The sequence below is a fragment of the Nomascus leucogenys genome, chromosome 3 (genome assembly GCF_006542625.1).
Source record: "Nomascus leucogenys isolate Asia chromosome 3, Asia_NLE_v1, whole genome shotgun sequence".
Classification (NCBI taxonomy): domain Eukaryota; kingdom Metazoa; phylum Chordata; class Mammalia; order Primates; family Hylobatidae; genus Nomascus; species Nomascus leucogenys.
Genome location: NC_044383.1, coordinates 94,116,339 through 94,138,222, shown reverse-complemented (window position 1 = coordinate 94,138,222; position 21,884 = coordinate 94,116,339). Strand labels below are relative to the sequence as shown.

General features: G+C 47.0%; 1 protein-coding gene and 1 long non-coding RNA gene across 4 annotated transcripts in view; one reads left to right on the top strand and one right to left on the bottom strand.

The window, feature by feature from the left end:
- SCML4 (Scm polycomb group protein like 4) overlaps positions 1–20,467 on the top strand; it is a 121,387-nt gene extending 100,920 nt beyond the window's left edge. For 2 of the 3 annotated variants that reach the window (XM_003278921.4, XM_003278920.4), the window contains 3 exons: positions 1,915–2,205; positions 14,602–14,747; positions 17,299–20,467. In XM_003278921.4, the coding sequence (XP_003278969.1) occupies positions 1,915–2,205; positions 14,602–14,747; positions 17,299–17,424 (563 nt within the window). In that variant the 3' untranslated portion in view covers positions 17,425–20,467. The remainder of the gene's footprint in view (positions 1–1,914; positions 2,206–14,601; positions 14,748–17,298) is intronic. The other variant, XM_012505926.2, reaches the window with a different exon arrangement.
- On the bottom strand, positions 8,247–15,862 carry LOC105739566. The gene is made up of 2 exons (XR_001115493.2): positions 15,644–15,862; positions 8,247–8,842 (listed from the first exon to the last, which is right to left on the bottom strand). It is a non-coding gene; the product is annotated as an uncharacterized LOC105739566 (long non-coding RNA).
- Positions 20,468–21,884: the final 1,417 nt, after the last annotated feature.

Genomic DNA, 21,884 nt, shown 5'->3' with positions numbered 1-21,884 from the left:
TCCTTCTTTGCTTTAAGTTTTTTTCCAGTGTCTTATGATAGAAGATTAGGTTATTCATTTGAGATCTTTCTTCCTTTAACAGAAGTATTTACAGCTCCAAATTTACCTCTAACCACTACTTATCTGTATCACATCTTCAAAGACTTTTATTTCTAGTCAAGCTCCACATCCATCCCCAACTATGAGAAGATCTGCTAGCTCCCCTAATAAAATCAAGTCTTAATCTTCAATACCTACGTTGTGGAAGAATCCATGTATGGAGAAGACATTTTGATCTTGTGGCCTCAAATTTGTTTTTCATTGCCAATCATGGAGGATCCATTGGTTTTTTTTTTGTTGTTGTTGTTGTTTGTTGTTATTTTTTATTTTTTTGCTGATTGCATTTTCTTTGGGCATACCAAGATCTGTTTTGATGGTGTCTAATATACAGATAATTATTGCTGGGGATAGGTAGACATGATCTTGTCCTAGTGGGAGGGACTAGAATAGTTTCCTTCTTTCTATCATCATAATTTCTCTGGACTTCCCCCAACCCCCAAAAGAAAAACTCCACATAAAAATAATAAAACAAACAAAACACCCACCATTCGGCCATAGGTGTAGCTCACAGGGAGTTCAACAGGCTCAGTGTTGAGCTTTAAAAGTATAGGACTGTAATCCCAGCACTTTGGGAGGCCGAGGCAGATGGATCACTTGAGGTCAGGAGTTTGAGACCAGCCTGGCCAACATGGTGAAACCCCATCTCCCCTAAAAATACAAAAATTAGCCAGGCATGGTGGTTCCAGCTACTCGGGAGTCTGAGGCAAGAGAATCGCTTCAACTGGAGAGGTGGAGGTTGCGGTGAGCTGAGATCGCACCACTGCACTCCAGCCTGGGTGACAGACTTATTGATTAAAACTCTATCTCGAAAAACAAACAAAAAAAAAGTACAGTAAGTCCTGGTTTACTTAAGAGGCACTGATGATGAGGTTGGCGGACTTTCTAAGTCCTCTCCTCCCCCTGCACTTTAGCTTGGCTCTTTAGCTGTCCTGCGAAGGGTTTGGGGAGGACCGTGCGGCTGTCCAGATCGGCACTTGCATCCCTGCTTGTTAGCCATGGCGGAGGATGGCTGCCCTCATGTGTATCAGGACTAAAGGTGTGAGGAGAAAGCACTGTGGCACCTGGGCCACCACCCAGGCCACAGTTGTCTCTCCTGACTCTGGGACACTGTGACTCTTGCTTGATCTCTCCCAGAAGTCCTGAGCCAGGTGACGGGGGCTGTGCTGGTGGGTGAGCAACAGCAGGGAGTACAGGGAGATTCTGAGAAGCCAGCAGAGACTGCGAGGGCAGAGCCACTGCAGAAGAAAGTCTTTGATCTGGGCTTACTCTTTTTTTTTCTTTTTTTGAGACGGAGTTTTGCTCTGCAACCTCCGCCTCCCAGGTTCAAGCGATTCTCTTGCCTCAGCCTCCTGAGTAGCTGGGATTACAGGTGCCTGCCACCACATCTGGCTAATTTTTTGTATTTTTAGTACAGATGGAATTTCATCATGTTGGCCAGGCTGGTCTTGAACTCCTGACCTCAGGTGATCCACCTGCCTCGGCCTCCCAAAGTTCAGGGATTACAGGCGGGAGCCACCGCACCTGGCCTGATTTGGGCTTATTAAGTCATCAATGGCCAAAATATCAATTTTCCTCTAAGCACCAAGGAGCACACCTCCTAATTCCTATTACGATATGCTCCTGTGGGCAAGGCAGCTCTCAGCCTGCTGACAGGTATGCTATTTGGAATTATGTTGTGGGGTTCATTTCTCCTCTCTCCATCCTCACAGATACTGGCGACTATGTTGGCAGGGCAGAGTTTGCCAAGACGGAGGGTCTGATAGCTTCCTGAACTGCTCTCTGATATCTGCTTCTCTGTATTGCCTTCTTGCTTAGCCAAGACAGTCACCACCGAAGAGTACCTGGTGAACCCTGTGGGCATGAACCGCTACGGCGTGGACACCTCTGCCTCCACCTTTAACCACAGGGGCTCCTTGCCCCCCTCCTCCTCGCTGTACTGCAAGAGGCAGAACTCTGGAGACAGCCACCTTGGGGGTGGTCCTGCTGCCACTGCTGGTGGTCCCCGCACCAGCCCCATGTCTTCTGGTGGCCCCTTGGCACCTGGGCTGAGGCCCCCAGCCTCCAGCCCCAAGAGAAACGTGACTTCTCTTGAAGGAAACAGATGTGGTAATGTAATGCATGCATCAGCTTCCCACTGACTTAACATCCCTTGCCCTTGTGCAGGGGGCACAGCGTCTGGGGAAGGGGGAGTGTGGCTATTTAAACATGGGACTGCTGGGAGATCAGAAATTTCCACAAGTCCTTTCATAGATCTTGAGGTTCTCAAAAACAGCCAAACTCAACCTTTGATAGGCAAAGAAAATCAAGTATTAGGGTAGGATAGGCCACAGGATACTTAGACTCCAAAATCTACAAGCTCAAATACCATAGAAATTTTTGCTCAAGAGCCGAAGGTGAATGTTCCTGATTCATGGATGCATCCCAATATAGGGATACAGGCTCCATCTATTTTGTGGCTCTGCCACCCTCTACAGCCTTCATGCACCATGCATTCAGGGAATAGAAAGGGAATGAAGGTATGGAGAAGGCACAGGTGCTTCCCTGCAATCTGAAAGTGATGCTCATCACTTCCACTCACATCTCATTGGCAAAAGCTGGTCATTTTGCCACACTTAACCATAAGGGACTCTGGGAGCTGTAGGTTAGCTCTGCCCAGGAGAAAGGAGAACCAGACCTTGGTAAAGAATTGTCTCTTGCATAGGAGGTGTCACTTTCAGGATACAAATACACGAGCAGGAGCAGAGTTAGGCAAAATTCCCCCAATGCTGGTTGTAATGCCACTTCTGTCTCGTCCACTAAAGAAAGCTTGTTGGAATGCAATCTACAAAAGCGCTATAAGGGCTAAAGGATTATAGTAATAGCTTGAAGGCCCTTCTGATTGATGTTTAAAAAAATCATTTTCAAGCTTCAGTATTTTGATAGTGCATAAAGGCCATAGAGCATAGTGGACAATCACTGGGACTTGAGCCAGACAGCCTGGGCTGAGATGCTGGATCTGCTGCTTCCTGTGTACCTCTTGCAAGTCTTAACTTACCTGTGCTTCAGTTTCCTCACCTATAAAATTGCCATAATAATAATGGCAGCACCTGCCTCATAGGATTGTTGGGAGGATTAAATGAGTTCATACATGCATTTAGTACAAGGCCTAGGAGGTAATAAGAGCTCAATAAATGTTAGTAGTTACAGCATAGATCTTTTTAACACATCCCTTAACAGATCACAGCCCATCAGCTCCACAGCTGAGAACTGCTGAAGAAAGAAGGCCCCAGGCCAAGGAGTCTGGGAGTCTTCATCTTGCCACCCTGTAGCCCCTCAGTGGGCAGGCTCTGTCTTCTGTGGCAAGTCACATTTCTCCCCTGAGCCTAGGACCCTTCCACCAGTGACCCCAGCAAGCCAAACACATGAGCTATTTTGTATGATCAAGACCCTCCACACATTCCCTTCCAAGAGCCTCATGCAACCCAGATGAGCGTGGCCCTGACCAGCTTCCCTTGGCCAAGAATGGAGAGGTGAGAAGGGGCCCCTTGCCAGAGAGGTGTTCTGAGGGGTAGAGCACAGATTCTCTCTCCACGGCAGCTCTTGCCAAATGTAGAGTTGCCCTGCAGGCCACTTTCCAACACTGTCACACAGGGCCATGAGCCAGGCAGATTAAGTGCACAGAGCCCTATTTTCCAAAGGAGAGCAACATTGTTCCATCTGATTCCTAAGAACAAGAGAAAGGGACAAGATCTTTCACGAACCAACACTGTAAAGTAAACCAGGGGCAGCCTTGATTTCATAGGTTTGTCCCCAGTGTTAGCATAATATCTGGCATGTGGTAGGTGTTCAATAAACATGCACCATGTCTGTGCCCTCACGGTGTCCCTTTGTCTTCTGGTCGAAACACTCATCCTTATATCCCTCTGGCATTTAAATGTCTTTCTGACATCCTCTTCTCCTCAGCCCCATTCCCCTTTTCTCATGGTGGTGATCACAGGACACCATGCTGATTGAATTGACTCATAATCCCAGAGTCCCACTTTTTGAAAAGGAGGTATTTACTCTCTCTCCCACTCACATTGGTGCAATCTCAGCCCTATGTCTTAAATGCAAGATTTCCAGCAGTAAAAGGGAGGCATGATTTAGTTGGAGAGAACTTCTATCACTCACTCAAAAACAGTCTGCCCTGTTCAGTCCAACTGGTGACCCAGGGCCAGGGAATCCAGGGCTCTTCAGAGGGCCTCAGCATAGCTCCCATCCCCCAGCCCCTCACACCTCCTTCCAGTTGAGCCCTAGGATGTCCTCCTGTCCTTCACTTTCATCCCCATCCCAGCCTTTTGTTCTCTTGTGTATGAGTCTGTTCTGCTAATAAAGACATACCCGAGACTGGGTAACTTGTAAAGGAAAGAGGTTTAATGGACTCACAGTTCCACATGGCTGGGGAGGCCTCACAATCATGGCAGAAGGCAAAGGGAAAGCAAAGGCACGTCTTACATGGTGACAGGTAAGAGGGTTTGTGCAAGGGAACTCCCCTTTATAAGACCATCAGATGTCCTGAGACTTCCTCGCTACCACAGAAACAGTATGGGGGAAACCGACCCCATGATTCAATTATCTCCACCTGGCTCCATCCTTGACACATGGGGATTATTACAATTCAAGGTGAGATTTGGGTGGGGACACAGAGCTAACTCATATCATCCTGGAATCAGGCCCTGACAGTCTGAGTAATCTTGCCAGACAACTGGCCGAGGGGGCAGCCCAGACCCTTCCTCAGGCTCCAGCTCTCAGAAAGCCTCTCTGCTGGAGCCTGGTTGCACCCCAGGAGAGGCCCCCTAGCTCAGGCCCTTCTGCCTCTCAGGGTCTGGGATGAGATCAGAGAAACAGAGTCCACCAGTGCCTGCTGCCTTTCATCCCAAGAACATCAATACCTGAACCCTGAATCCTGGCTGTCTTTTTAATAACTTAGAAGTATTAGAACCAGCCAGGCATGATGGCTCATGCCTGCAATCCCACCACTTTGGGAGGCCAAGGTGGGCGGATCACTTGAAGTCAGGAGTTCGAGACCAGCCTGACCAACATGGTGAAACCCCGTCTCTACTAAAAAAACAAAGATTAGCTGGGTGTCGTGGTGCATGCCTGTAATACCAGCTACTTGAGAGGCCGAGGCAAGAGAATCGCTTGAACTCGGGAGGTGGAAGTTGCAGTGAGCAGAGATTGTGCCACTGCACTCCAGCCTGGGCAACAAAGCTAGACTCTGTCTCAAATAAATAAATAAATAAATAAATAAATAAATAAATAAAAATAAATATTAGAGAGAATTTTGCCTGAGACCCTGAAATCCAGTTGTCCATAATCAGCAGGACCCCCACCATGGGACTGTGGGATGTTTAAAATCACAAAGCCACCTAACCTCTTTGGAGAAAAGCTGCTACATGATGTATCAGTTGAAGTTCACTGTTGAGCCTTTGTGATACACTGAAGAAAAATGAAATTATTCATCCTTTGTAGGTCTATTAACACTTTAATTCTCTGAAGATTCCTTTTTTTTTTTTTTTTTTTTGAGACAGAGCCTTGCTCTGTCGCCCAGGCTGCAAGCTCTGCCTCCTGGGTTCACGCCATTCTCCTGCCTCAGCCTCCTGGGTAGCTGGGACTATAGGTGCCCGCCACCACTCCTGGCTATTTTTTTTTTTTTTTTTTTTTTTTGTATTTTTAGTAGCGATGGGGTTTCACAGTGTTAGCCAGGATGGTCTTGATCTCCTGACCTCGTGATCTGCCTGCCTTGGCCTCCCAAAGTGCTGGGACCACAGGCGTGAGCCACCCCGCCCAGCCCAAAGATTCCTTTTAACCAGTGCCTTCTTCAGGGTGCTAAATAAAACCGCAGGTACCAGAAACAGCCAGTCAGCCATGCACATTCTCAGCAGTGAGACAGAGGAAGTGGGTGGGGAGAAGATGGAAGGAAGGATAGCACCAGTGTCTGTGAAAGAGCTTTCCGTTTCTGCTTACATTTCATTGACCAAAATGTAGTCACATGGCCACTTGCTGCAAGGGATGCTGGGAAATGTTGTTTTCATTCCTAGCAACCATGATTCCAGATGGAAATTAGGGCTGCTATTACAGAGAAAGAAGTGCAAAGTAACGCTGAGTAGGCAATGGGAATTCTGATCAGAAATGCTCACTCCCTCCTTTTCCCTCCCGTGGCACTTTGTTTCCTCATCTATAGTTCTCACTCTATCCTAGAGAAGGGAACAGACCCTCAGCTTTGTGAAGTCTCTTATTCATATTTGAACCCCCTACAGCCCCGGCAAAGGGGGGCTTGAGGCCTGTATCAAACTGTTATTTATTGAAGACCTACACTCAAGGGGGCCAGACAGTTTCCGATTTATTATGTTATATGTTTAGAATTTAATATTTATAAAAAGGTATTGTATATTTGAGTTAAAGATAAAGAAAAAGAGGTTCAAGAGAAGGTAAATCAAGTGTTAAGCCAGGATCTGACTTCAATGGGCTCCAAAGCCTGTGTCTTTCAAAACAACCCCAGGGGTTTTCAAATCATGCCTGATGGCTTTCAAGGTTCTAAGAGATGGAGAAGATGGAACAAGAGCAGAAAGGACTCCAGGTGCCCTCCCTCTCTTTAAGCAGGGCCTTTTCACATTCGCAGAGTGGGGTTCTATATGTGCTTTGCTTAAACAAAATTTGCACAACTAAAAATGTTTGGAAACCATGGAGATAAAAACCATGCTGACTTGAGTGGCAGGATGTTAAAGTGGGAGAGAAACCCCCAGCGTCCTCACCCATTTCTCACCTAGCTGTCAGCCTGGTGCCTGCTGTGGGTCCCCCCACACCCCACCCTCCCACCCAAATGACTGTTCAATCTTGCTCTGAAGTTCCATCACAAGTAAAAAGCAGTTATCAGCAAAAAAACCATACCGCTTTAAGAGAGTTTGACCCAAGTCATAAACCATGGAAGAGACTTAGAAATGGCATTTTCCCCATGGTACTAATCAAAATGGTTTAAAACCACCGAAGCCAGAAAACTGCATGAGGCTGCAGGCAGAAGGGTGGGTATTGATGACATGACAAACTCCTCGGCCTTCTCTCTCTGGCGGTACTTACCTTTAGCTTCCTGCAGTTGTGATATATCACGTCTGTCTCCGCTGCCAGTGGGCTCCAAGGGGATGCGTTCACAGGGCACATTTTCCTGGTGTCTGCTGATGCTCTGGTGAAAGTTTGAGAGCTCTTCCTTGTCTTTCATCCAAGATATAATCACCAAGAGCTATAAAGAGGTTTTGGATGACAAAAGCTTCCTGACTTGGGCATTTAACAAGACACACTGTAGAATTCCCAACCACAACTAGGTCCAAGATTCAGAATCAAGAAACGAAGTCAATCTGATATTGCTATTACAACCCAAGTGCTTCCTGTGGTTGGATTTTTATTTGATAGGGCCTGGCATTGGGTGAGGGATGGAGACAATTTAGCTAGAAAAAGAAGAATGAGAACAGCATTCTATGTGAGGAGGTGAAGTGGACAAAGGCATGGCAAGAGCTGATTAAAGAGTTTAATTAATTAAAGAGGTTAATTAATTAATTAAAGAGGTCAATTAATTAAATAGATTAATTAATTAATTAAAGAGTTTAATTAATTAAAGAGATTGATTAATTAATTAAAGGTCAGACGCAGTGGCTCACACCTGTAATCCCAGCACTTTGGGAGGCAGAGGTGGGCGGATCATCTGAGGTCAGGAGTTCAAGACCAGCCCGGTCAACGTGGTGAAACCCCGTCCCCACTAAAAATACAAAAATTAGCTGGGTGTGGTGGCACGTGCCTGTAATCCCAGCTACTCGGGAGGCTGAGGCTCGAGAGTCGCTTGAACCCAGGAGATGGAGGTTGCAATGAGCCGAGATCATGCCACTGCACTCCAGCCTGGGTGACAAAGCGAGACTTCAGCTCAAAAAAAAAAAAAAAAGGGTTTGTGCAGGGACACCAGGGAAACCATGCTGGGAGGTTTGGGATCCATTTCAAGCAGATGGGACTTTGCTCTGCAGTAACTGTAAACCAGATATTTCTGAACAGGGGAGTGAGCTGGTGGCCCTGGGATTTAGGAAAACAAATCTACTGGCCATTTATGGAATGACGTCATCATAATAAGAAGAACAGCAACTACCTAATGAGTAATCCTGTTTAATGCTTTACAACATTATACCATTTAATCCTTGCAACAGCTCAACGAGGTGTTTTATAGAGCAGGCAATTAAGACTCAGGTTTTGGTTGGTCCTAGCCAGCAGAGACTTCCTGGGCACAGTGTGCCAGGGGCTCTTCTTACATCTGAGGACAGAGCTGTGAACAAGATGGACACCGGCCCTGTTCTCTGAGGGTTTGCAACTCCAGGGAGATAAATGTCAACAAATTATTACACTAACTTCATTATAGTTGTGATGATTGCTGTCAGGGAAAAGTGTGGATGCTGTGGGAGAATCAGATGGGGAGGGAGTGGCTGAGCCTACCCTTAGGAGTCTGGAAAGGCTTCCCAGAGAAGAAGGAGTGGAGCTGGCTGGAATAAGCAGGAGGAAAGACAACCAGGGAGGGTCAGTAGGGAGGAGGGATGGCTGGAGGCTTCCCAGCAGAGGTCACAGTGCTTGCTAGGAGGTCACAGTGTCTTCTGGTGGCCAAGAAGGAATCTAGCTCAGCTCAGCTTGGCTTCAAGCCCATGGTCTCTCCTTGTTTCTAGAGACATGCTGTCTCCTCACATAGGCAGGCCAGCTGGTCTCAAATAAATAAAAGAAAAATCTGATTAAACTCTAAGGATTGAGTGGGCTCTCTTCCCTCTCATCTCTCTCACCTCATGGCATCTTGAAAACTCTAGATAGAGTGAGTGGCGCTTGCCTTTAATCCCAGCTACTCGGGAGGCTGAGGCAGGAGAATCACTTGAACCTGGAAGGTGGAGGTTGCAGTGAGCCGAGATCACCCCGCTACGCTCCACCTGAGCAACAGAAATAATGAAAAACAGCACTGTTTCAAGCCACGTGATTTTGCCATAATCGTGGGCTAGCCTGGGCACGTCACACATTTGGTATGGCATTGTATCTAGAAAGGATGCATCTAGTGGGAGCAGGCCACTTGGAGATGCTGAGAACGGATCTCCCTCCCCTTCCCCTTGCCAGCCCCGGCCCTCCCAACCCACTTCCAGCTGACAGAAACCAAGAGGGCCTGGGCAGCTCACAGGTAGCCCGAGGACACAGGGGTCCCTGTTGGAGACAATGAACTTCCTGTCTTTAAGATTCTTATGGTCAGGCTCCAGCCCTGAGCCGCATTGTTTTGATTCTTAAAATATTCTTAAGAAGCAGCAAATAATATTCACAATTTATAGATGAAGACAATGAGGTCCGTAGCGAATGATCAGAGCCCGGGAGGGACGGGAAGCCTGGCTGTGGCTGCACTCGGTGTGTTTTGCATGTGGACACACTGATGTAGCCTTCAGCTGTGGGAGGAAGTGACTCCCTTCGTGTGAACAGCCTGAGGTGGGAGGGGTTACACAATGTCATAAGGGGCTGGCAGGGGCTTAGAGATCAAGCTCCCCCCCTTTTTTTTAATTGTACTTTAAGTTCTAGGGTACATGTGCACAATGTGCAGGTTTGTTACATATGTATCATGTGCCATGTTGGTGTGCTGCACCCATTAACTCGTCATTTAGCGTTAGGTGTATCTCCTAATGCTATCCCTCCCCCCTCCCCCCACCCCACAACAGTCCCCGGAGTGTGATGTTCCCCTTCCTGTGTCCATGTGTTCTCATTGTTCAATTCCCACCTATGAGTGAGAACATGCAGTGTTTGGTTTTTTGTCCTTGCGATAGTTTACTGAGAATGATGATTTCCAGTTTCATCCACGTCCCTGCAAAGGACATGAACTCATCATTTTTTATGGCTGCATAGTATTCCATGGTGTATATGTGCCACATTTTCTTAATCCAGTCTATCGTTGTTGGACATTTGGGTTGGTTCCAAGTCTTTGCTATTGTGAATAGTGCCGCAATAAACATACATGTGCATGTGTCTTTATAGCAGCATGATTTATAGTCCTTTGGGTATATACCCAGTAATGGGATGGCTGGGTCAAATGGTATTTCTAGTTCTAGATCCCTGAGGAATCGCCACACTGACTTCCACAACGGTTGAACTAGTTTACGGTCCCCCCAAGAGATCAAGCCCTTTTATTTTACAACAGAGAAGCAGAGAGTTGATCACATGGCTGGTGGGTGGCAGGGGTTCCTCACTCCCAGCTCACTGCTAATTCCGCTCCTCCACATGACTCTGTTGTTAGCTAAAGAGTTTCTCCTGAATTATGAATGAGCGAAAGGAAATTACGTACGTATGGATGTGCTCATTGGCATGTGTAAGGCAGAGGGAGATTCACAGAGAGTATGCAAGTACCTGTGCTGTGAAAATCGGGATTGCTTTGAAACACTGACCGATAGTCATCCTAGCTCTGGTAAATGTGAGTTCAGCTTTAGAAACAAGCATATTTAATCCATTCATAACTGGGTTTCACTTTTCACATGCCTCTGGCAGACCCCAGGGAATGACAAGACCAAGCACAATGTCCTCCTCGCTGGAGAACTCTGCCTGCTCACAAAGGTGTCTGGCCAGTGCTTCTTGGCATGCTCTGTCTGCTTAGGAGCAAGACTTTTCCACATCCATCATGTCTTACTGTTGATCTATCACATCTGCCTGCCCCAGCTGCACCAGGCTCCACCCATCTGTCTTCCTGACACCTTCGCCGCAGCTGGAGAGGGAGTGGCTAGTGTATTTATTATTTTTGTGAGCATAGACCGCTGTGAGGCTTTGCAAACCTGCCACTGGAAAGTTCCATTTTTCTTCCTTTCTAAAGCGAATCTATGTGCTTTGGATCAGGAGCAGCTCCCAAGGTGTGACTTAGGCTGCCTGCTGCCCTCTGTCTTGTATGACTAAAAGGCCCAGTAAGAAACACGCCCGAGCCAGGCCCCTGCTGCCTCTGCTCCATCCTGGAAAAATGAAAAGTGCCCACAGCAAGCACCAGGTACCAGGAACAGAGCCCATTTTCCCATCTCAGTTATCTCTTTCCCTCCACAGCAATCGTCCTGAGAGCCTCCTCTTTAAAGACAAACCAGCCACCTGGCTCAGCCCTTCAACACTGTGGTTGAAGGGAAAGTGTTTCCCTGACCTAGCTCAAAGGACTCTAGGTTCCTGTGAATGATCCTGTTAATTGGTCTGGGTTTTCCCCCCTTCCTGTCAAATGCAGCAAATTAGATTTGACCTCTGCTCTGATCACTCTAAAATTATTCTTGGCACTAAAGACTTCCAGCCTTTGTAATCAGAGCATCTATTATCACCCTGATTAACGCCAATGTTCTGATGGGGCGGGATCCAAAGGCAATGTGATTTCCGTGATTCCTCGTCCCCATGTTGAGTGCAGATGTCTTTAAATGGAGTGAAATCATCTTTAATAAGCATGGATCAGCATTCAGATGGCTCCAGGGTACATTAACGGATTCCCAGAAAAATGCCCAGTGCCAAACCACCTTATGGGACCCTTCCAGGTCCCACAAGGAAGAGGCAGGGCAAATTTCAAAGTCAATCCAATTCTCAGCCAAACCATTATGTGTTTAGGACAGACGCAGAAATGTGATGCTGTATTTTCCTCAGTGCTAATGGAGCAGCATGCACGTCTCAGGCACATTAAAAGGAGGAAGGAGACAGAGACAGCAGAAAGCCACTGTGCCCTGAGATCTAAAGAAGGGAAATAAAGTGAAGGCTTCTCAACTTCTAACTAGAATTCTTCTGTAGGAAAGCTGCTTCGTTGTTCAGAGCCTTGACTTTTTTCTAGCCTTAAAATAGAAGTAAAGATTACATACACAGGCTTTTGTATAAGTTACCTAGACTGTGTCTGCGGAGTATATTGATTCGTCTCACATTTATCAAGCCCTATTTATAAACACAGTCATGCATCACTCAATGGGATACATTCTGGGAAATGCATCCTTAAGTGATTTCAATGTTGTGTGAAAATCATAGGTTGTACTTGCACAAACCTAGATGGTATAGTCTACTACACACCTAGGCGGTGTGGTATAGCCTATTGCTTTTAGGCTACAAACCTGTACAGCATGTTACTGTACTGAATACTGGAGAAAATTGTAACACAAATCACTAGGCGATAGGAACTAGAATCATTATCATCTTGTGGGACCACCGTCCTTAGGTGGTGCGTGACTGTATATGTACTCTGAGCCATGGAGGAGTCAATGATTATAACCCCTGTCATGAGAGGATCACATTTGTATTTTTCACCAAACGCTTCACCTAGCACCTGGTACAGAAAAGGTGCTCAATCAATGTTTGCGGAGTGAGTGGGAGGAATCCTTAGGAAATTAAAATCTAACTAGAGGTTATAGAGAAGTTCATAAATAACTGTACTACAAAGTGGAATGTGAAAGCACCTTAAGAGATAGATGAACAAATAAAGATGGAGGAATAAAGGGGTAGGAGGCCGGCTGCTGTGGCTCGCACCTGTAAACCCAGCACTTTGGGAGGCCAAGATGGGTGGATCACCTGAGGTCAGGAGTTCCCAACCAGCCTGACCAACATGGTGAAACCCCGTCTCTACTAAAATATAGGAATTAGCTGGGTGTGATGGTGGGCACCTGTAATCTCAGCTACTCGGGAGGCTGAGGCAGGAGAATCACTTGAACCCAGGAGGTGGAGGTTGTAGTGAGCAGAAATCACGCCACTGCACTCCAACCTGGGCAACAAGAGTGACACTCTGTCTCGAAAAATAAATAAAATACAATAAAATAAAGGGGTAGGAAGGTGACATGCAGGCTGCAGGAAGCACAGAACATTTCTTTTCACAAAGGCATCAGGTGGAACGTGAGTGGGAAGGAGAGAGGGTGAATGCCTTCTAGGTTGAAGCCAAAGCACCAGCCACAGGCAGAGGAAGGAAGTTGGGGAGACATTCGGTTGGTCACAACAAGTGTACCCAGACAGACAGGCGGTGCACAGGAGAACAGGGATGTAGGGAAGGTAGGGAGGCTCCCGCCCTTGGTGGAGCACCTGACATAGGTCAGCCTCGGGGCAGGGCACTATCCCATTTCCATCCTTACACCTGCCCCTCCAGGTAGAATGCACTGCCATTTCACACATGATGAGCTACATCCTGGTCCAATCACCAGCAAGGGGCAGCTCCAGGATCTGTCCCTAGGTCTCTCTGGCACCAAAGCTCTTCTCCCCCTCCATTAAGAAGGAAAAATATTATTAAGACCAAGAGAGCCCTTGACCTTGAGGTAGAATGAGGACTCAGTGTGTTGGTAAGGGGAACCCATGGGGAGTGTGTCTTAGGGAGAATGTGAGGCAGCGGCAGTTGTAGGCAGTAGGAAGAAAAAGGCATGGCCCAAAAATACCCATTAGGAACCCACAGCAGGGGGTTAGGTGGCAGGCTCTGGGGCTGGGGCAGCAGGGGTGGAAGGGAGGACATCAGCATCAGAGGCATTCTCCCAAGAGCTTCAGAATAATTAAATGTGGGAAGCACAAAAACGGGAGGACGAAGAGGTGGGTTCCCAAAATGGGGGAGATAGGAAGAGGAGCTGGCTCTAGGGAAAGAGGATGAATTAGTTGGGGACATACGCACACAAAAAAATCAACCCTAAATATTGCCAGCCATTGAACTCATTGCTCTCTTCCTCCTTCACTGTCCTGAGCCTTTTCACCTGCTGCGTGAGAAAATGCCCTATGCAACCATTTCCCAGGGACCAGCTACGGACCAGATATAGGTTAGGCCCTTTGCGGTCAGGGAGTTCACAGTGTAGTGGGGGAGACCCGGGCAAATGCTCTGACAGCCCCAGAGGGCAGTGCAAGGACTCAGTGTGTACCTGGGGCAGTGAGTGAGGGGACCTCTTCTTTCTGCATGTGTGACCAGTGATGGCTCTGAGGATGCTGTGGCAGACTTGCATTCTGCAGAGACCATGAACAAGAACGAAAAGCCACCTCGATTCTGCCATGCCTCTATCCTCTCAGTGTGAAGGCCATGGAGGCAGAAAGGACCCCAAGTCACTGGCCTCACTGAGGCGATGAGGCTCATTTGGACACTCATCTTAGCACACTTGCCCTGGTCACCAAGTACCCAGGCTCAGGAGGCCCTGGGCGCGCTGAGAAAGAACTGAGCAGGAGAGTCTTGAAAACTCCAACTCAGGTGGGAATTCCAGCCTGTTGAAGGGAATCCACTGTCTAGTGCTTCCTCTCCTGGGAGAGCAGAGAGCTTTGGCATACATGGGAAGGGTAATTTATCTAGGAGTGGCCTTCTGCGCTCTGGGCTGCTGATAGAGCTGCCACTCACAGCCTTTCCCTATGACAGGAGGTCACTTGGGCCAGCTCCTTGGACTCATGGGCACTGAGGACCCCCCTTCCAGGCTAGGTGGGGGTGGGCAGCACCAGGTAGGTGCAAGGCCCTGTCCCACTGGCTCATGGTCTCCCTCTCTGTGCCCTATCCAGCCTCAAGCCCTTCTCAGGATGTGCAGGATGCCAGGCGGCCACGGAGCAGGAACCCCTCCGCCTGGACTGTGGAGGACGTGGTGTGGTTTGTGAAGGACGCTGACCCGCAGGCTCTGGGGCCTCACGTGGAGCTCTTCAGAAAGCACGTATGCGAGTGGTGGGTTTGACCTTGGGAGGGGATTGGGGGAGCAGGCATGGAAGGAGAGTGAGGTCCAGGGAGCTGCGGGATGCTGCCAGGGGAGGTGGTGGGGGTGGGGGCGCTCCAAACTAAGCCCTAGGGGCACCCTCAAGGGAGCCAGAGATGAGAGGGACAGGTACAACCACAGGCTCCTCAGAGCGGAATGACTACTGAATTTGTTTTTAAAGGAATATTTGCCCCATCTGTTCTCTCATGTTGGCCTTCGTCAGGAGTGCCTGTTTCCTGCCCATCCAGCTGTCTGTGCATGCAACAAGCATTCACAGCACACCTACGACATGCCAGGCAAACCGCAGTAGCACCTGTTCGTAAACCACTTCGAGGATTAAATAAGAAAATGCACAAATGGTGTTCAGCACGGTTCCTGACTCAGATAGCCTTCACTGAGCAGATAGCATTATAGTGATTTTGAGATATGCTAAAATATAGAGATGGTAAATTTTTTTTAAAGATAAGAATCAATAATTTACCTGTCAGGCTTACTATATGCATTTTGTTTTTGTTTGTTTTTGTTTGAGATGGAGTCTCACGCTGTCGCCCAGGCTGGAATGCAGTGGTGCGATCTCAATCTCGGCTCACTGCAGCCTCTCCCTCCCCAGTTCAAGCAATTCTTGTGCCTCAGCCTCCCGAGCAGCTGGGATTACAGGCGCCCACCACCACGCTCAGCTAATTTTTGTATTTTTACTAGAGACTGGGTTTCACCATGTTGGTCAGGCTGGTCTCATCCCAAAGTGCTGGGATGACAGGCAAGAGCCACTGCGCCTGGCACTGTACTCATTTTATATTGTGCTAGAACAGATTACCACCAACATAGTTGCCTCACACAATATACATTCTCTGTCTTACCACTCCGGGGGTCAGGAGCCTGGCATGGGTCTCAGTGGGCTCAGCCAGCAAGGCTGCCTTTCCTTCTGGAGGTTCTAGGGAGAATCCGCTTGGTTGTCTTTTCCGGCTTCTAGATCCACCATCAGTCCTTGGCTCCTGTCCCCCTGCCATCATCTTTAAAGCCTGTAACATCAAGCTGAGGCCTGTTTGGCTGCTCGGGCTGCCATCCCTGGTTCTCACTGCTGATGTCCTCTTCCACGTTTAAGGAGCTTTGTGATTACACAGCCGCCACTCCCCCCACCCACCTGGCCCCATAATCCGGGATAATCTCCCTACTTTAAAGTCAGCTGATTAGCAAGCTTAATCCCATCTGCAACCTTAATTCCCCTTCACCGTGTAACTTGACATTCACAGGTTTGGGGACTAGAATCCAGACATTGTGCATGGAGGGGAAGGGGCATTATTCTGCCTTCCACAGTGACCATTATTTTTGTTTCCTGTTTCTCATTTTATTTGGTGATTCTGTCATAGAAATCATGCTCTCCAATCTGAGGAGGATTCTCATCTAACACAGCACTCGCCTTTTCTTAGGCATATGTTGACCTCACCTAACAATGGGGCCTTGAGACCAAGAACCACAGAGTGGGTTATGCTTGGACAGATTTGGGCAGGAGGAGTCTGGCTGTCTTCCAGGGTGGGAGGAGACAGTGGGAGTCCAGGAGGTGAGGGAAATAGAAGACAGCAGAAAATGAGGCTCCTGGGAGTGGCCCACAGATAAGCCTTGCCCACTGCCATTTTGCCAAAGACATGGAGAGTGACACGGAGTGGGTGCTCCATCAATACTGGCTGGCTGGGCAGATGAATGAGAGAGCTGGTGACCCTGGCACCGTTATATGAGTCCTGTAACTATGTCTCTTCTCCCTGCCTGAGCACCTCAAATTTCTACCCTTTGTCTCCAGTGACCTGAAAATGGCACTAAAGGTGACCATGGAAGCCCAGCCTTGCTAGGTTCATGAACTCCGCATGCATTCTCGAGGGTGACCATTTTCAATGACCAATGGCAGCAACCCTGGGACCAAACCTCAAAGGACTGGCTCGTCCCCTTAGTAGTTCTTTGTGCTGAACCCTGAGATGCAGCAGGTGCATTCTTTAGTGTATTCCATCTAGTGGAATAGACAGGGCTAAACACACCTGAAATCCTCCATAGGTGGAATGAGTTGCTTTGTTATCAGCTAAAGGTAGGTGGACCTACTAAGAAAAGAAATGAGAAATTAGGGCAATAGGTGGAGGTTTGGAATGGAAAGACCCTCTAGTTTCAGGGTCTAATGGATGACACTTCTTGCCACTTTAGCCAAGTTTGGATGAGGAGATAAACTTCCTAAGTGGGATATTGGGAACACACATGGGGTTGTGTTTGATTCCTTCTATGAGGGGAGGGCAGGAATATGAAACATCCCGTGTATCAAATGACTCTAGGGAGATGATGGGGAGAGGAGAACACAGTGTTTGTTTGCTTTAATATTTTAAAAGACCTTGCCCCAGGACCAAGAGGATATGTTGCCTAAATCAATCCATATGCCCTGAGCACATCCCCAGACCACACCTTAACGTTAGCCACTGTTTGATGACTCTGACCATCTTCTGGGTTTATCTTTCTTCTGATCCTATCCCACCAGGAGATTGATGGCAACGCTCTGCTGTTGTTGAAGAGTGACATGGTCATGAAGTACCTGGGCCTGAAGCTGGGACCCGCACTGAAACTCTGCTACCACATTGACAAACTGAAGCAAGCCAAGTTCTGACGTTTTAAAAAAGACAGAAGCGAAACCCAAAACAGCAGATCTCAAGATTATCTTCTGCCTTACCAATATCCCGCCAACATCACAAAATAGACTCTCCTCTTAAAATTAACAGCCACAAAGATGTGGTCTTTTTATAAAACTTGTGAATCTTTGCCTTTTTAAGAATTTAACGTGGACCTTTTTGAAAGGCTCCTCTGTGTTAATAATTTGCCAAAAAATTACAAAAGCCTCTGATTTTTAACATCCCTGTTATGCTGATTTCTCTTAAAGTGGGTCCTATTTGCATAACAAGAGGGTAGGGAACTGATGCTTATGGCCAAGGAGGGTTCTGGAGCGTTCAAAGGATGGAAGAAGGACCTCTGTCCCTGAGGTCTCTGCAGGGACACCCCCCTCAGCACCATCTGCCTCTAACTCTGACCTGGGGACCTATCCGTGTGAGCCTTGTTTGCCTCAGCTCTGGAAGCTGACTTCTGAAGATGACTGCCTCACCTTGCACTATCTGGAAAACTTGAATTATTTTAAGCCGTGAAAGAAAAGGAAAAAAAAAAAATCTTTTCTATTCCTAGAAAATCTGAAGTACTGTGTTGCTCCGCTAGAGGGCAGACTGCTAATGAAATTTCAGGACCCTCACTGACTGCAGTAGCAGGATTATTCAGTACTGAGTGGATGGGTTAGGGTGTCTGTGAACAAGATCTAGCCCACACAGAAACAGGGGATTTATTCCACAGTTAGCACCACAGATTGCGACTTGGGAAGAAACCATCAGCTAGAGGGGTCTAGTTCGTATCCAATCATTATTGACTGACTGACTGATACTCAACTAGCAAAGGCAAGAATTTGGAAGCACGCTCTACCCAGATGGGGCTTTGGAGTTCCTTCCTTTCCAGAGTCCTTATTGAGGTGTTGAAGTGTTGGCATGCCGAAGAATCTTAGTGACATTTAGCCATGGGTGTTTCTTTAAAAAAGGAAAAGAAAATGTCTCAACGAAGCTTTGAAATGGGAGAGTGTTGATTTTTAGTTACATTGCTGGGTTATGTAGTTGTATCTGTGGCTAATTTTTCTAGTCCTCAACAAATACACAGACATGCTATTATGGGGTTTAATTCAATTTACAAATAGGTTTTCCTTCCTCACCGTGGAGTAATAGAAAAAATTGATTTTCTGCTCCTTTGCAGCTGTGTCCAGAGACGGACAATGAATCCACAATTTATTAGGCAGAGGGCCAACTTCTCCACCATTTGTTTTATCCTTCTCTTTTCTCTGTTTCCCTCCATCTCTCTTCTTCTTCTTTCACACTGAGCAGAAAACATATCTTCAAAATGAATTCACCTTTGCCATGCGCATATTCTCTTCCTTAAAAGGACATCAACAGTGTTGTAGATGAGGAGATGAACATTAGATTTTGGAATTTCTGGGAGGGAGAGGGTTAGGGATGACTCAGGGCCCCCCACTGGCCCAAAGGTGAATCAGAAAAGGCACCCCTTTCTCTGGGATACAACCTGAGCAGGGATCTCAGCTGGCAAGTGAAGCAGGGTGGGGGCTCAACCTCCTCAGCCCCTGATCAGCTGCCGTTGTACAGAGCATGACCTGTATAACCTTAAGGGCAGCCCTGGGTAGATCTGCAAAGTGACCCTCTATATAGTTAGAATCCAGATGAAGGCCATAAGAAATAGTCCATGCCATACCGTTAGGCCCGCTTTGATGTGCAGTATTTGAGAAAGCACATCGTAGCCTCCTTTTCAGACACACAAATGGTGGCTGCACTGAGAACATGGCAGAGAAGGGGAGGAGGAGAATGTACTAAACTTGCTCACTGAATTGAGCTTGAGTTATTAGATTGTAGAAGAGCTTGATGTCTGGTGATTTTGTTACGGGAAGGGGGTCTCGATCCAGACCCCAAGAGAGGGCTCTTGTGTCTCATGCAAGAAAGAATTCAGGGCAAGTCCATAAAGTAAAGTGAAAGCAAGTTTATTAAGAAAGTAAAGGAATGAAAGAATGGCTACCCCATAGTCAAAGCAGTTCTGAGGGCTGCTGGTTGCCCATTTTTATGGTTATTTCTTGATGATATGCTAAACAAGGGGTGGATTATTCATGCCTCCCCCTTTTAGATCATATAGGGTAACTTCCTGACATTGCCATGGCATTTGTAAACTGTCATGGCACTGGTGGTAGTATAGCAGTGAGGACAACCAGAGGTCACTCTCGTTGCCGTCTTGGTTTTGGTGGGTTTTAGCCAACTTCTTTACTGCAACCTGTTTTATCAGAAGGTCTTTATGACCTGTATCTTGTGCTGACCTTCTGTCTCATCCTGTGACTCAGAATGCCTTAGCCATCTGGGAATGCAGCCCAGTAGGTCTCAGCCTCATTTTACCCAGCTCCCATTCAAGACGGAGTTGCCCTGGCTCAAACGCCTCTGACAGGTTCAGCACCTGAGAAAAGTAGCTTGAATCAGGCCTTGGGGCAGAGTCTTCAAGATTTTAAGGCGACAGGGCCTGTCTCCTAAGAGTTTATTAATCGTAAGTGCTCACTGCTGGTTTAGAGTTAGACACATTTCCCTCAAAACAGCCACGGGCAGGTTATGTACTCAGAACTGCCAGTGTGAAAACAATGAGATCCAGAAAAATCCCAAAACAGCCCAGGTTTTTCACTCCTCTTTTTTTTCTCAATCTTCCGATACTTGTGGTACCTCTTCCATCAACAGATACCTCATGTAGTGACTTCCAGTATTAAGTTTTCAAAACTTCCTACCCACCCTCATCAGTGCCTCCCTCACTACAGAATCACAAACATTGGTGCTCTCAAATAAAAATCAGCCCCAAACAATGTCAAAGAGATCCCTTGAGTAGTTTTCAGGGGAGAGATATGTTCTCATTTCAAGTCTTGGAGAAAACTGGATCCATGTTCACGTGGAACTTCTCTCACGGAGGTGCTATCTCATTTTGCATTAAACTTTAAGCAGGACAGATTGCTGAAGCCATGATATTTAAGGTTTGACTTTTTAAAAATCTCATTACTCTTAAAATAAATGCTGCCACATCAGAGAATAACCTGGGGAGGAAAATCTTCCTTGACTGTTTCTGCACTGAAATGCAATTAGCCAACTAAATTATTGTAGCAATACTGCAATTATAATTAATTTTCACCCCTCTCAAAAATCTTGTCAAACCAGGAGGCTAAATAGCTTCACAAATGTAAAACACACCAGGCCATTTCCTCTAAACAGACCTTAAAGGGTTAGGCCACGTGGGTCACCCTTGTCCAAATGAGAGCCGACCTGGGGGCCTCTCACTTGTACATATATGGTACTTATTATTCCATTGCAGTAGCTTTGCTTCAGGTTGTAGTGAATAATGATATTGTTTTGCATAATTCCAAATTAGAGTGTGTATGTGTGTGTGCCTGTGTTCATGTTCCAAACATTTGCAATTACACTTGTCTGTTAAACACTTGAAAAAAAAAAATCAAGAGACAATTCTATTGCCTAGGGCCTTTTAAATATTTCATGAATCACATTATTCCCTGTGTGAAGACTTTAGGTGAAAGCTGTGGGTCTTGTCTGTGTGTGTGTGTGTGTGTGTGTGTGTGTGTGTGTGTGTGTGTTTGTTTCCTGACACTGTAGCTGGAAGAGCCTTAGGAAGTGAGTGCTTGGGAGTGTATGAGCCATTGCCTTTGCTTGGTTTGCAATATGGAGGCAGAATCCACTGTGGTCTGGTTGCTACTACTAACTGTCCCCTCTTATGCTACTAGGGTATGCCCTGGAGGCGGCCAGGTGACCAGGGCTGTTCTGGGGCTCTGGGCCTGCCCCCTCAGGAGGATGATTATATGTGCCAAGCCTGGGCTCCAGGTGACTCTGGGGAGACAACTTGCCAGGGAGCCCACGGCAGGGAACAATTTGTCTTGCGGGCGTTTAGCACCTACCAGAGAGTACACTGGGCTCCCACCATTTCCCTGCAGCAGGGCTGCTACCTACTATATTAAATACATTGGGAAGGAATATGGGACTAGGGCCGGTTTACTGCAGAAAGAAACCAGTGAGAGAGGGAGGCCTACACCATAAGTTTCTTAGGAAAACAATGAAAGCAGCAATTCTAACAGCCCTAACCCTTCACGCTGCAATAACCTACTTTTGTATCTATGTGCTGTATGGAATATTTCTTATTTTTTTAATTAAAATTCTTTTTAAATTATTTTTGAGATGGTTTTAGGAGAATTTTCTCAAATCTCTGAAGATAATTGGAGATGCCCATAGGTGACCAGGGACTCAAATTTAGTCATTGTCAGAAGGTCTCGAAAGATGGAAATATTCTGCTGTCGTTCTAAAGAAACAGCCAGGTTTACATATATGTAAGTGATTGGCAGGCACTGTCTGACCTCTGCTGTGAAGGGGCCACTTCTCAGCTCTTCTCCAATGGGGAGAGAGGGGAAGGGGATTGGACTCACTTTTTTTAAAAACCTCAGAT